This window comes from Daucus carota, chromosome 2 (assembly GCF_001625215.2).
Source record: "Daucus carota subsp. sativus chromosome 2, DH1 v3.0, whole genome shotgun sequence".
NCBI lineage: Eukaryota > Viridiplantae > Streptophyta > Magnoliopsida > Apiales > Apiaceae > Daucus > Daucus carota.
In genome coordinates, this window is record NC_030382.2 from 11613328 (window position 1) to 11627914 (window position 14587).

Here is a 14587-nt window from a genome sequence, read left to right on the forward strand (position 1 = left end):
ATGAAGAGAGAGAACCTTCTGCACAGCGAGTTTCAAAGTTGGAATTTGAATTTGAAAGGAGGAAGATAACAAAGATTAGACACAGAATTTGGACCGAGAGGCACCAATGTTGATAATTATATTTGCAGATGGTTAACATCTCAATTCTATGTTGACAAATTCTAAGTCTGGTGTATTATGTTTCCTTTGAAGGTTTATATGTTCAGCAAACTGTAAAGAAGCCAAAATTGATGAAGCACTTGCGAAATAATTGCGTTCACATCCAGCACATTGCGGGAAGGTCAGTTCATTCTCTAGCGGTTTCCTAAATGAGTTATATGTCCAACCCAAGTGAGTTCATTAAAATGGCAGGTGGACGGGAACAGGGCCGCAAAAGCTAAACACTGAAGGTAGTCTAGGGGAAAGATATAGCAGATTTCGTATCAGGAACCTACCCATGACTCCTAACTACATTGGTAAATGCATTCTCGAAATACACTCCTATTCTAGCAAAATGATCATATAGATATAAAAGCACTACCCACATATTGTCTAAAAACATCCTCAAAATCTAATGATATATATTGTTGTGACAATGATAATATTGCATGTATTGATGAATGAAACAAAAAGAGGAGAAAGAAGGTTGTAGCTTCTTGTTATTGCATGGACGAAACAAATGATTGTATCTTTATTCTAGTGAAATAGAAAGCTTGTTATTTTTATTTATAAATGTTTATAAAAGCATGTGATTTTAAGCTTCTATATTTGAGTAAAAGCGGACCACCTTTTCAACAAAAAGAACTTATCAAATCATCATTTGCTTTTATAACTTGGTGTAAATAAGATTCCATTAGTTGAGAAACTACATATATGTCTTTAAATTCTCTTTTAGAAGGGGGTGATAAGATTTGTTTATTTCCAATATGTTGGATCAAATATAGTAGTAACAAGTCAACTCCTTCGTCATCCAAACATAGTGGGAATCAAACACATCTTATTGGCGCCTTCTAGAAGTGAATTCAAAGACATATATGTAGTTTTCGAACTGATGGAGTCTGATTTACACCAAGTTATAAAAGCAAGTGAGGTGATTTGATCCAGAAGCATCATAAGTTCTTCCTATTGGTGATCGAAAATAATTGTGCTATTGTAGAGCTCTTAAAGAGAAGAATAGATGTGTCAAACATCTTGTATTTTTTATTGATACATTATCTTGACAGATTACAATGCTTTATATATAGCTTTACACAATTATCTAGAAATTAATTGATAGAGGATTCGACGAGCCTTTAGATAATTCAAAATGCTCAGAATACAAGATTCTTGAACTTATATATATTATGATCTTACTACAGATACGTACCTGAATGTAAAAGTGCATTAGGTTCCACAGTTGGAAAGGTGTTCGGCTTTTACTCAAATATAGAAGCTCAAAAACAGTTGGTGAATGGTTTTGATACACTCAATAAAGATTTATAAATAAAAACAACAAACTTTCTATTTCATTAGAATAAATATATAGTTTGGCACATGCAATAATAAGAGGCTAAAACCTTCTTTCTCCTTGTTTTCTTTCACTCTCCAACACATGCAATATTATCAATGTCACAACAATATATGTCATTAGAATTTTTAACAAATCAAGTATATTAGGCAAGGTCATGGTATTAAATATAACATCTAGATCCTCAGAATGTGTTTAGTTCGTATAAAAAAATTATGAGGAACTGATGATTATGCCATTTATCATATAATAACATCATTTTCCCATTGAGGCCAAATTGTTTATAATAATGGATGCAAAGTTATCAATGACTCTATAAATTATGGGAAGTTCTTTTAGACAATATGTGGGTATTGCTTGTCACAACAATATATGTCATTAGATTTTTTAACAAATCAAGTATATTAGGCAAGGTCATGGTATTAAATATAACATCTCTAGATCCTCACAATGTGTTAATTATGACGAACTGATGATTATGCCATTTATCATATAGTAACATCATTTTTCCATTGAGGCCAAATTGTTTATAATAATGGATGCAAAGTTATCAATGACTCTATAAATTATGGGAAGTTCTTTTAGACAATATGTGGGTATTGCTTTTTATGTCCTCAAAGTTTCTGTTAAATAAATTAGAAAAGTTAAATTTAATTTTTAGCACATGCCAACATGGTCATTTTGCTAGAATAGGTTTTTATTTTGAGATTGCATTTACCAATATAGTAAAGAATAACTATTATGTTTTAGAAGTATATTTCAGTTTATAGTAAAATCAACAATGGGTAGGTTGTAGTGGTCGATTGTAGTTGACGCTCCAGCTACCCATGCCCGTGTCCTATCCAAATGAACTATGGCTCGGTATATTAAAATAGAAGAATCATCAATTATAATACAACCTACCTTCTGGTAAGTAATTAAAGTTATTTTTCAAAAAGTTCTATTAAGTAATTATAGATTTTTTAATAGTTGTTTTAATGTAATGACTCTTAACCTTGTAGTGTCCTAATTACTGCATGTATCACTCCCAATATAACTATATATGGGATCGAGTATTTTATTTGTTTTTAATACAGAAAACGAGAAGCTTTTGATATTGAGTTTTGTCCGTAGCTAAACTTTCCCTTGCATTCTTCTTCTTGTTTACTTAACTGTTGATATTAAAATAGTTCCAACATTTATATAAGTACATAAAAAGGACAATACTGCATACACCGAGGTACATAGTAATGAACAACATTATATATAATACATAGTAGTTTTATGGCAAAAACCGCCTTTATCACCTACAAATATATTAAAAAACACCTCCAATATAAAATACTCATTTGTGTGTTACCACACTATTTATATTCAAAGAAATTTGTTTGCAGAGCCCTAGCGCTTCGGTTTTAGAAAGAATGCTTGCATTTGAACCAACAAAGATGTAGACCTGTTGGGATCAGAACCAACAAAGATGTATCCATCTAGTCTTTATATAGATAGACTAGGAAGACTATGAGTTTAGATCATTAATAAGGTTCATGAATAAGTTCAGGAGACCTTCCAATGCTTACATTGAATATTTGACTCATTACTTATAACTAGAATCATCTAGACTCTTAGAGATATTTCAAGAAAATTACAAATTAGCTTATTTTTAACACCCCCTCTTAATTTGTTAACATATAAGGATGGCTCACTTTTGCTTCTCTGGAAACCTTTTTTACGAAAGTAACCATCAATCTTAGCATTCCAAGCACGTGGCGCCTGCTTCAGCCCGTACAAGGCTTTATAAAGACGATAAACCTTCTTTTCCTGCCCCTTTTTGATGTACCCTTGAGGCTGCTCAATGTAAACTTCTTCTTGGAGCTCTCCATTAAGAAAGGCTGACTTGACATCAAGTTGGTAGACTGGTAACTGAAATTGAGCAGCAACAGCCAGTACAGATCTGATTGTCTCCATACGAACCACCGGAGCAAATGTTTCAGTTGAAATCAATTCCTGGTTGCTGAGAATACCCCTTGGCAACTAATCTTGCCGTGTGCTTTTGGACAGTTCCATCTTCATTGTATTTTGTCTTATAGACCCACTTTAGTCCTATGATATCTTTATTTTTCGGAGGATCAACAAGTTTCAATGTATGATTCTTCTCTATAGTAGTAATCTCATCATCCATTGCTTTTCTCCAAGTTTCTTCTCCTGCAGCATCCTCGAAATCTTTTGGTTCACATGTAAAGAATGCCACGTTACAAGAATCATAAACATCTTGAATTGAACGATGTCTAAGTACTTCGGTATCCGTGGTATCTTCAGTTGTGAATCTTGATCCATCTTCTGGTAAGACAACTTCTTCAAACATTTCTGGAGATATTGTTGGCACATTCTGAAGTGATGGTTGAGATGTATTGTTCTGAAAGTTCCACTGTTTTGTTTCATCAAAAATTACATCTCTGGAGATCACAAATTTCTTTGTGGCAGGATTAAAAAGGCGATAGCCTTTTGATTCTTCGCTGTAGCCAAGAAATAACAGCTTCTCTCCTTTCTCATCAAATTTCTCTCCGTGTTGTGCTGGAATATGAGAATAGGCGATGCATCCAAACACTTTGAGTTGATGTACTTCTGGTTTCTGTTTATACCAAGCTTCATAAGGCGTTTTATTGAACACCGCCTTTGTTGGAGAGATATTCAGAAGATAGATAGCTGTGCAAACAGCTTCTGCCCAGAAAATATTTGACAAACCTTTTGCTTTTAACATGCTTCTGGCCATCTCGACTATTGTCCGATTCTTCCGTTCTGCAACGCCGTTTTGTTGAGGACTATACCTTATCGTTAGCTGCCTCCTTATACCTTTTTCTTTGCAGTAATTAAGAAAGGGTTGAGATAAATACTCCCCACCACGATCAGTCCTGAGTGTCTTTATTTTTCTTCCACTTTGATTTTCCACCAACGCCTTGAAGTGAATAAATGAGTTGAACGCCTCAGATTTTTGCTTCAGAAAATACACCCACATCATTCTAGTGTAGTCATCCACAAACAAGAGAAAATATTTGCTGCCATTGAGTGAAGGAGTCCTTGATTCACATATATCAGAGTGAACCAGTTCTAATGGAGCCCTTGCTCTCCAGGCTGTTTTCGGGAACGACAATCTGTGCATCTTTCCATATATGCAACCTTCACAGACTTTATTGATTTTGGAGATACATGGCAGGCCTATAACCATGTTTTTATCTTTCAATAGCTTAAGACCATTGAAGTTGAGATGCCCGTATCTTAGATGCCATAAAAATGAATCATCATTCTGCTCAACTTTTAACGCAACATTACCTTCCAATGGCATAGATAATGGAAAGGTTTTATTTGAAATCATTTTAACTCTTGCCACTGTAAATTTCTTCTTCTTATCAAAAATAACACAATGCTCATCATCGAAATTTATCGAGAAACCTCTTTGCATCAGTTGGCCAATACTCAACAAATTTTGAGTTAATTCAGGAACGTAGTGAACATCAGCGATGTTTAGAGTCATACCTTCTTTAGAGCAGAATGTAATGATGCCTTTTCCTTCAATTTTCAGCATTTTTCCATCTCCAATCTTTACTTCAGATTTATGGCTTTCATCAAGCTCTGAAAAAAGCTCCTTGCTGCCTGTCATGTGATTGCTACAAGCGCTATCAATATACCACTTCTTTTGCTGCACTTGCTGGTCATTCATACATGAAAAACTCACATGTGTCTCTTCACTCTCCTCTGAAAAATTTGCATTTGCTTGAGTTCTGTTTTGGAACCAGCAGTCTCTCTGAGAATGGTTAGAAACTTTGCACCTTTTGCATCTGAATTTGCAATTTTTTCACTCATGATTTGATCTCTTGCAGATGATACATTTGGAATTGTTGAAGTTGCTTCTTTGATTAAAATTTCGTGTTCCTCCTCTTCCTTGAAAATTCTGATTCCTTCTTCTAGTATTTTGATTCCTGCTGTAGTTTATTCGTGCTTCGTTCTGCTGATTTACTTCACCATTTTTGTTGCTTATGCTGATTTTTGCTTGAAAAGCTTGCTCCAGGGGCTGATTTGAGAATCTGCGAATTCTTTCCTCGTTAGCTTCAAGAGCGCCCATAAGTTCATCCACCGTTAATTTGGACAAGTCCTTAGAAATTTCAATCGCTGCTACTACATGCTCGAACTTTGCTGGCAGGCTTCTTAAAATTTTATGAACAACTTTTTTATCATCCAAAGTATCTCCATAACTTCGAATCTGATTAATGATTGTTGACACCTTTAAGAAGAAGTCCTGAATACTTTCACTTTCTTTCATCTGCAGGTTGTCAAATTCTCTCCATAGCGATTGCAGCTTTACTGAAATTACTGCTTCATAGCCTTGAAACTGATTCCGGAAAAGATCCCATGCTTCTTTTGACGTTTTTGCACCCATAATACGTGGAAATATTGCTTTACTGACTCCTTGCTGAATAAAGAGTAAAGCCCTGGCATCTTTCTTCTTATTATTCTTAAATTCATTCTTCTTAGCCACTGACCAGGATGCAATTTCTTCTTGCGTTGCTCCAGCTTCATAGCCATCTTCTACCAAGTCCCATAAGTCATGAGAGATGAATAACGTCTTCATCTGGATGCTCCAGAAGTCATAGCTTTCACCGTTAAAAATAGGAATATTGCTTTGTGCATAGCTGAATAATGCTTCATTAGACGCTGCAATTATATATATAAGAGGGTTTATGAAATTTAAGTATTTTGGAGGTCTGGAGTGAACCTCGCTCTGATACCAAATTTGTTGGGATCAGAATTGATAAAGGAAGAAGGCAGAAAGCTTTTCTTTATATATTATTACTTGCTGGCTTAATTTACAACTGATCCATCTAGTCTTTATATAGATAGACTAGGAAGACTATGAGTTTAGATCATTAATAAGGTTCATGAATAAGTTCAGGAGACCTTCCATTGCTTACATTGAATATTTGACTCATTACTTATAACTAGAATCATCTAGACTCTTTGAGATATTTCAAGAGAATTACAAATTAGCTTATTTTTAACAAGACCTTCAGCTGAAGAGGTAAAATTAACCTTATTGTTGAAATCTATCAATTTAAGTGTTCTGTAGGTTATGCATTTGGTGTTTTGATCTGTGTAGGCTCTTTCAGATTCATATTTCAATAACTTAGTTGATGTCAAGAGAGAACCTTGTGTACAGCCAGTTTCAAAGTTGAAATTTGAATGTGAAAGGAGGAATATAACAAAGACTGCAGCAATGGTGTCAAGATTGCAGTAATGGGGAAACTTTTGGTTTAAATTAAGTATCTCATAAAAAACCACCCTAACATGTCCGGTGGCTTATGAGGAGTATTTTGCTATGGACCATGAGGCAGTGAAGGGAGGAGGGATATGGGGAGCAGCTACGGTTGGTAAAATGGTTTTTACAAACATCGCGAACAATGATAGGATTCAATTCAGGCTTGCACCATCTAACATACCTACAACAGCGGGGCATGGGTGGCACTGGAGGCTAATACTGGGGATATTAGCATGGTTTGTTGCCAATGAACTATTATATAAATAAGTTAGTTCATTACTACATGTTTGTGTATGAAATAGTGTGGTTCTTTGTAATTATATAAGTGTGAAAACAAAATTTACTTGTGTATATCACAATAGATGTTTTCTTTTATGTCTATAAATTTAATTTTGCAGTTATCTAATTGACACTCTTGGTTAACTCAATAAAACATGTAAACATTATTTTATTTCTTTTATTTATATTCATATTGTTGAATAATATTCATACACACACACACACACACACATATATATATATATAAGATTTTTATGTTATTCGATCATATTTATCGCATTATTTCCATCATTCTCTAGGAATATTTTCACAAATACTTCTCTCATTTGCTTGCTTAATGTGAGGTTGAACGTTGTCTTACATTTTCATGTTAAAGTGAAAATTCAAAAGAATTTTTTGGGTTGAGTCAATTATCTTACTTTTAAGTTTCGTCATGCTGCATGATGTGTTCATTGTATACTGAATTTTGGACAACATATATCTTACTCTAGTATCTAAAGTTTGAAAGGTGGAAATTAAATTTGTATAAGATTGAATTTGTTTAAGTGTAAAATGTCTATTTATAAAGGTCATGGCATAGACATTTGTATCACAGTGAGGATTAAACTCAAGGTGGCGAAATGATTCGGACTTTTTTCTTAACCAAAATGCATTTTTGGTAAATTCTTAAATTAAAATCATGGTTACTAATTAAGATATATCAGCCTCAAAAATTAGGCCATCCTTTCAACCTCCCAATTCTCCACCAATATATCATTTGATAGACCTCAGATTATGAAGAAGTATCTAGAAAATTATGAAGACCTTGATATATATAACCCGAACTAGCTACACTATTTTACTATATAACTATTTAGCTACCTTTAATAGGCTAATCACCCTCTAATGAGAGTGTATACTCTACTACGTACATTGAGAGGCTTATCTGACCAAAACTATTGAACTTCCTTGAATGCCCATTTGGGCCTAAGTGAAGTCAAATCATCCTAATACGTTTTTATTAGTGTTCCAACACATTTTCTTTGTTGAGGAGTCACAACATCATCACACTACAAGAAAAACAGGGTCATACAAGGGTTTATCACCATTGTCTATTATCTCGGAATTCCGTTGAATATCGAGGCGATATTTGATAATGTATTAGACAACGGGAATCTAACTGTTGTTGAACGATATCTACAATAACAGTTTCTAACACTTGTTGAAGAGCTGGTGACACAACGGTTCTAAAAAATAAACCAAAGTTGCAAAGAATTCCAAACAATAGTTCTACACAATAAACCAATGTATGAAAGCATGTACACAACGGTATTGGAAAATTAGAATTATTGTGGGAAATCATATGAAACAACAGTTTTAGAATAAAAAATTGTTGTGTGAAAGAATACATACAACGGTTTATGAACATATCAATTCAAGAACTATTTTGGGAAATAATATATACAACAGATTCTAGTTTTTGAATTAGTGTCTTTCTTCATTTAGGACAATGGTTGTTTTCATTTAGTTTTTACAAGTCATTGACACACAACACTTTTATGCTCACACATAAAAACATAACATGTAGAAAAGAAAATATTCTCACAATATATTTGAAAAAAATTAAGTCACAAAATTTGACGCAATAACAGTTTATAGTGTAAATATTATAATGTGAAAGATAAACTAGCAACTTGTATATGAAAACTTGCTCCTGCATAACCACAAGTGCCTCTTATATTTGGGCCTAATGCCCCTCATCAACAAAAAAAAACAATTGCTTCTTGCACGTCCCAAAAGTTCTTTTCATTTTCCCATGAGAGCCAAGATAGCCAGGAGTAGAACCTTATAATAACTAGCCTAAAGTTGAAAACATTTGTCTGCAGATGAGAAAGTGGGACATGGAGCAAGTTGGAATCGTTGGTATCTCATCCAATGATCCTAAATGTGTAGCTCTCTTCTTTCTCGCATTCAGAGTCTACACAGACCAAAAGAAAATGCATGAAAAACTTCATGTTTCAAGAAATTAATTGATGCTTAAAAATGCCGCTACTTAGTGAAGAAGCTTTGTATATTCTCACTTACTTAAAGATCTTACATGCTAATTATGGGAACAATGAAAACCTCTAATCAAAAGCATCTACAACATCCTCAAGATGCTCAACCGGTTCCAGGTGTTAGCACTCTCTGGCCAATCACGCCTTTAAGATTGAAAACCACAAAGAGTTATGGACAAAATGAAACCATGCTATAAACATGTGGTATATATCAACAAATATAAATTGTTACACACTAACACACAGAGCAACAATATTCTCCATTAACTTAACTAATAAGATGAACTTAACAAATAACTTATTGCACTAACCCTAATTCACCCTGCAGTTGAATACGTATCAAACACATTACACTTGAGAGATCTGATTCAACTGAAATATTTCAGTCTAAATGTAAAATATTTCAGTCTAAATTTAAAATTTAAATAGGGAAAATGACAACTCAGGAACCCAACACATTCATACTATAGCTACATTGGAGCAGGATAAAAAGACATTCACAAAATAACTAACTTATTAAAATGCCAAATACATGAGTTACGTACACTAGACCGACTTCTAATAAGCCATATATGCACATCTACCAAAGTATTACATAAGACAGACTAACTAAAATTGTCTGATAATTATTAAACTAGACACCTCTTTAGATTACAAACCTGATGTTAATCATCGTGCACTTCTTCATCTGAACTTAAATTTTGTTAACAATGGCATAGCTTATCGAAAACATCAAAACCCCAAAAACCCATATGTAAAAAAAAATAGAATAATCCTAAAAAGTAACCCAAACTGCCAGAGTCTCATTTCTTTATCGAGCTTCTATATCATCAAAGCTCACTTTCGTTTACCAGCTATTTAACAAATAACAAGAATGATCAAAATCTAACAAAAATCAAATCTGTATGGACACGAAGACCAATCTACCAAAAATAAAATATAATGTGATCAGCTAAGATTAGTTTTTGTCTGACAAGAACATATCACTTAGTAATGGGATTTTAAGAAGTACCTAGTAAATTCATAGCAACACAAAGGTGTGTCTCTCGTGGCAATTAAATCATCAAGCAGTGATATATAAGTAGTAAATTCATAGCAACACAAAGGTGTCTCTGGTGCTGGTCCCCGGCAGTCAAATGCGAGTGACGGTTTAGGCGGCATATGATTGTTGGGCTATTGGATAAATATCTAATGGCAAGAATTTTTATTCAATCGCTGGACGGGTAAAATAACTCAGTCCGGCCATGTTAAAATAAGTATTATAATCGTGGCCGCTAAGATATTCATCCAACGGCCCAGAAATCATATGCTACTTATACCGTCCTGGTAGTCGACTGCACCAGCACCCATTACATTCATACAGAAACTGAAGCAGTTGGACGACAGTAAGTTCTTAATTTAATCGATCTCTCAAGTGGAAATTATAACCAAAAATAATTAGTCAATTAAGAACTTCATCGTCCTCAAATATAAGAAGCCCTAGTCAGTCTTGAGGAGTGGCTCTAGGATAGTGAATTCCGGCGGAAATGAGCATTCGGCAATGTCCATCAATGATGATAGCTCGGTCATCATAACTGACATTAAACGATTTGAAATACTCGCCCACAACGGCGATTAACGCCGCGGAGAGTAGACGTAAGAGAGCAATATGACTTCGCATAATTTATTATAAATTATTAATAAGATGTAAATATTACAAACTGAAAATAATAGTGAGGATAGATGAAGTGTTTAGTACAGAACCTACAGAACTGGATGAAGAGTGGATAACTATTAATGTCGAGGTACGACAAAAAATAATATAAGTTTAATACTCCCTCCGTCCCAAAATAAGTGTGGTTTTGACTTGTGCACGTAATTTAAGGTGAAAGAAAAACATACTTCTACACATTATTTTCCAAAATTTATTTTTCTGAATAAAAATATAGATGTTAAATTTTTATTCTGAAAAAGAAAATTTGAAAAATAATATGTAGAAGTATGATTTTTTTACACCTCAACTTACTTCAAAAAAGTCAAAACTAAAATTATTCTGGGACAAAGGGAGTATTAAAGTTTGTGCCTCCTTTTTCAATGGATGATGTGTGTGGTTTAGGAATGTACACTTGTCCGGGAAGGTAAATACTCTGAAAAAATAATTATTCCCTCCCTCCGTTCCTTTTTAGTTCTCACGTCTTGTGTAGGTCAAATTGACATTTGACTGAAATTTATTAATATTTTATTAACTGAAAAATAAAAAATATGTTACTGGAAATAACTTTTAATCTACTTTAAGATGTAATTTTCAGGTTTTTAAAATAATGAAAGAGTGATTTATAATATTTAGTCAAAAATAGTCAATTTGACCAATAAAAATAGAAATGTGAGAATTAAAAGGTTGGGCTAAAATTGATACAGAAGTGAAAATTTTAGATAAAAATTGATGGAGTCTATTATCTTATCTAATATATAATATTAAATAGACAAATATTTAAGCGTAACATCACATAATGGAAGGTTTAGAGTGTTATTTTTATTTAGATCAACTTTTGTGAAATATATAGTATCATCCTAAAGCTAATATCGTGATGATTATATTTTAAATACTTTTTATTATAACCAAATAACATAAATATCCAAAAAAAAATCAAAATGTTATACCTAATATAAATCACTTAATAAATCTGAAAAGCTGTGAGTATAAATAGTACAGAGTAAGAGCATATTCAACGGACTAACCATTAGCTAAATTATCTACTGGCATGTAGTTGGCATCTAATGACACTATTTAGATATTATGTAAAAGGTTAAGCGCTCCAACCATTACCTATTTGCAAAAAAATTTAGATAACTAAAATTGGAGTAGCTACATTTGTAAAACCTCCAAAGCTATTATGTATAATTTTAGATAATATAATTATACATAAAACCATTGTAGTGAATCTAGGACCTCTACCTATAATTTTAGATGATTATCTATATATATCATATTATAACTAATAAATATGCATAACACCTTTGAAGATGTTCTAAGCCCATGCACAATTTTAAGAGCTTGGTGCAACCCAATAAGGCCTGTTTGTGTTATGGACCATAACACTAATATCTTATATGTAATTTTGGGCTACCCACTAAGCCTCCATAAACCTAGTTTCTTATATATGCATATATAATCCCTAGTTGTTTGAGAGTCAGCCGCAGAGATAACCGCACACCCACCCCTGTATTTTAAGCTTAGTTCTCTCATCCTATATTCATTGGAGTGTATAATATCATCAGTATATTTTTTTCATCACCTCTTTCATTGCAAATTACAATTGTACTCACAAATTGTGTAATAAGATGTTCTCCAGTGTTACGATTTCTCATCAGTTGTGAGAATTTCACTTGTTCATTAGATGATCTTTCATGTACATGGTACACATCTCATATATTTGTTAATATATTCTCTATAGACATAATTCAATTTCATCCTTGCACTATTTGGGATATAAATTAATATATTTGCAATTTATTTTCCTAATTTTTTTGTGGAATTGAATACCCTTTTAACAATTCTTATTATGATGCTAATAAGTAAAATTTTGCTTTCAGGTTTGGGTTACACAAATATTGATCTTGGTGCCCATTAGTTGTTTATGGATCTAAATCTCAAGCAATGAAGAAGATGCTTCAAATTTACTTCTCCGGTAAGTGAATATTTCACATCTTTGATAATATTTAATGCTTGTTTTCGGTGTATGATATTAAATTATTTTAATATGATTTATTTATTTAAAAGTAAAATACAAATAGTAATTTGAAATCAAAAATATATTTTTGTTAATTAAGAGTCTCCAAAATATATACAAGTTAGTATATTTTTAAGAAACCTAAGTGTTAGTTATAGATTTGTTGGTTTTCTTTACTATACTACTATAAATGAATAATTTTTTTTTGAAGTTTGTAATTGTGTTTTGAATGAAATAACTTGTAATAATCATTGATTTGCAATATTTCTATAAAATTAAGTTTTTTATATATATAATTTTTTTCTTAACAGTATGCATCACTGATTTGCTTTTAAGAAATTAAACAAATTACCACCCATTGTATATCTCTTATCCTTTTGTTTGGTCCAATGGTCCATTGTATTAAACAAATGGTGTGGTTGATTGCTATAAAAATTGTGTTTGGTTGATTATGCTAAGTATACTATATATATACATATTATATTATATTATAAAAGCTATTGTGTTTGGTTGATTATGCTAAGTATACTATATATATATATCATATACTAAGTATAAATACTATATATATACATATTATATCATATACTAAGTATAAATATTATATATATATTATATAAATTATTATGTGATTCAAGAAATTATATCAGATGTTTTTTCCAAAATATTATACATATTTCTTGTTGAAAACATTAGCATATAATTTTTATTTTTATTCAATTATATAGTAAGTGATACATCTCACACCTTTTCTATACTTTAGATTTAATTTTAGTTTAGAAACGAACTTTGATTAAATTAAATTATAATATATTTTCGAAAATATGAGACACTAAATTTTAAATTTTTATTTTTATAAAGCCAATATTCCATTACCGGAGAACACCAAGTCTCCTAAACTTGAAATTTGTAAAAGATAATGATAGCAAGCCAAAATTATCAGCTTTATAAGACCTCTGTTTTCCCTCTAGGATTAACATGGAAGGCTGCTGCTTCCTTTTGTCAGATGAAACCGAAGTGGGTGCGATTCTGTACATCTCAAAAACTTCAATTTAACAGAAAGGAGTCTTATAAAGTTTGGAGGCACCAATCTGTGGAGGGGAACCCATAGAAACTGCAAGAGGCTGCTCATCGAGAAGTTCTTCATTGCTCTGGTCTAAATGAGCAAGAGCCATAGAACTATCATCATCTTTAGAACTCTGGTGCATTCTTTCAAGTGCCAACCTAGCCTTCTCTCGAGAACCCCGTCCATTTGCTATGACACTCATGCTCCTCCACTTGTCCTTGAGGTCCACATTTGAGCGCAGATACGACAGACCGCTAAACTCTGGATCTTTAAGGATGGTAAGCCACTTACCTGCACCATGCTTTTTGACACCAGCCTTAAGCGCAGCTTCTTTTTCTGAGGTCCAGTTCTGCTTGGGGGCACCCATTGGTAACAACTCACAACTGCCTGACAGAACTACCTTGAATTTGGAAATATGAATCTATCAGTGATAAGCCTAGCAAAAGAACATCTCAGTTCGAACCAGAAACAATGCCCATGGTGGACCTGTCAGTTGAGCACAGATAGTCATAACAGAAATTTCACAGCATTGACAGAGGAGAAACATAGAACTATTATCAGCGTACATGCTTCACGTAGAGGTTAAACATACCACATGACCAAACTCATGGAAAAGACTAACTACTTGTGGAAAAAGTTCAAGTAATAAGCGTATCAAGAAATCAATCATGTCATCTTGTGTAGACACGTGATAATTATCATAAAAGACACCAAAGAGAGAAT

At 32.9% G+C, this 14587-nt stretch overlaps 1 protein-coding gene across 1 annotated transcript; it reads right to left on the reverse strand.

The window, feature by feature from the left end:
• Nucleotides 1-13850: 13850 nt before the first annotated feature.
• On the reverse strand, nucleotides 13851-14231 carry LOC108207054 (telomere repeat-binding factor 1). The gene has a single exon (XM_017377520.1). It carries the CDS (start codon nucleotides 14229-14231, stop codon nucleotides 13851-13853), a length of 381 nt encoding a protein of 126 aa, XP_017233009.1.
• Nucleotides 14232-14587: the final 356 nt, after the last annotated feature.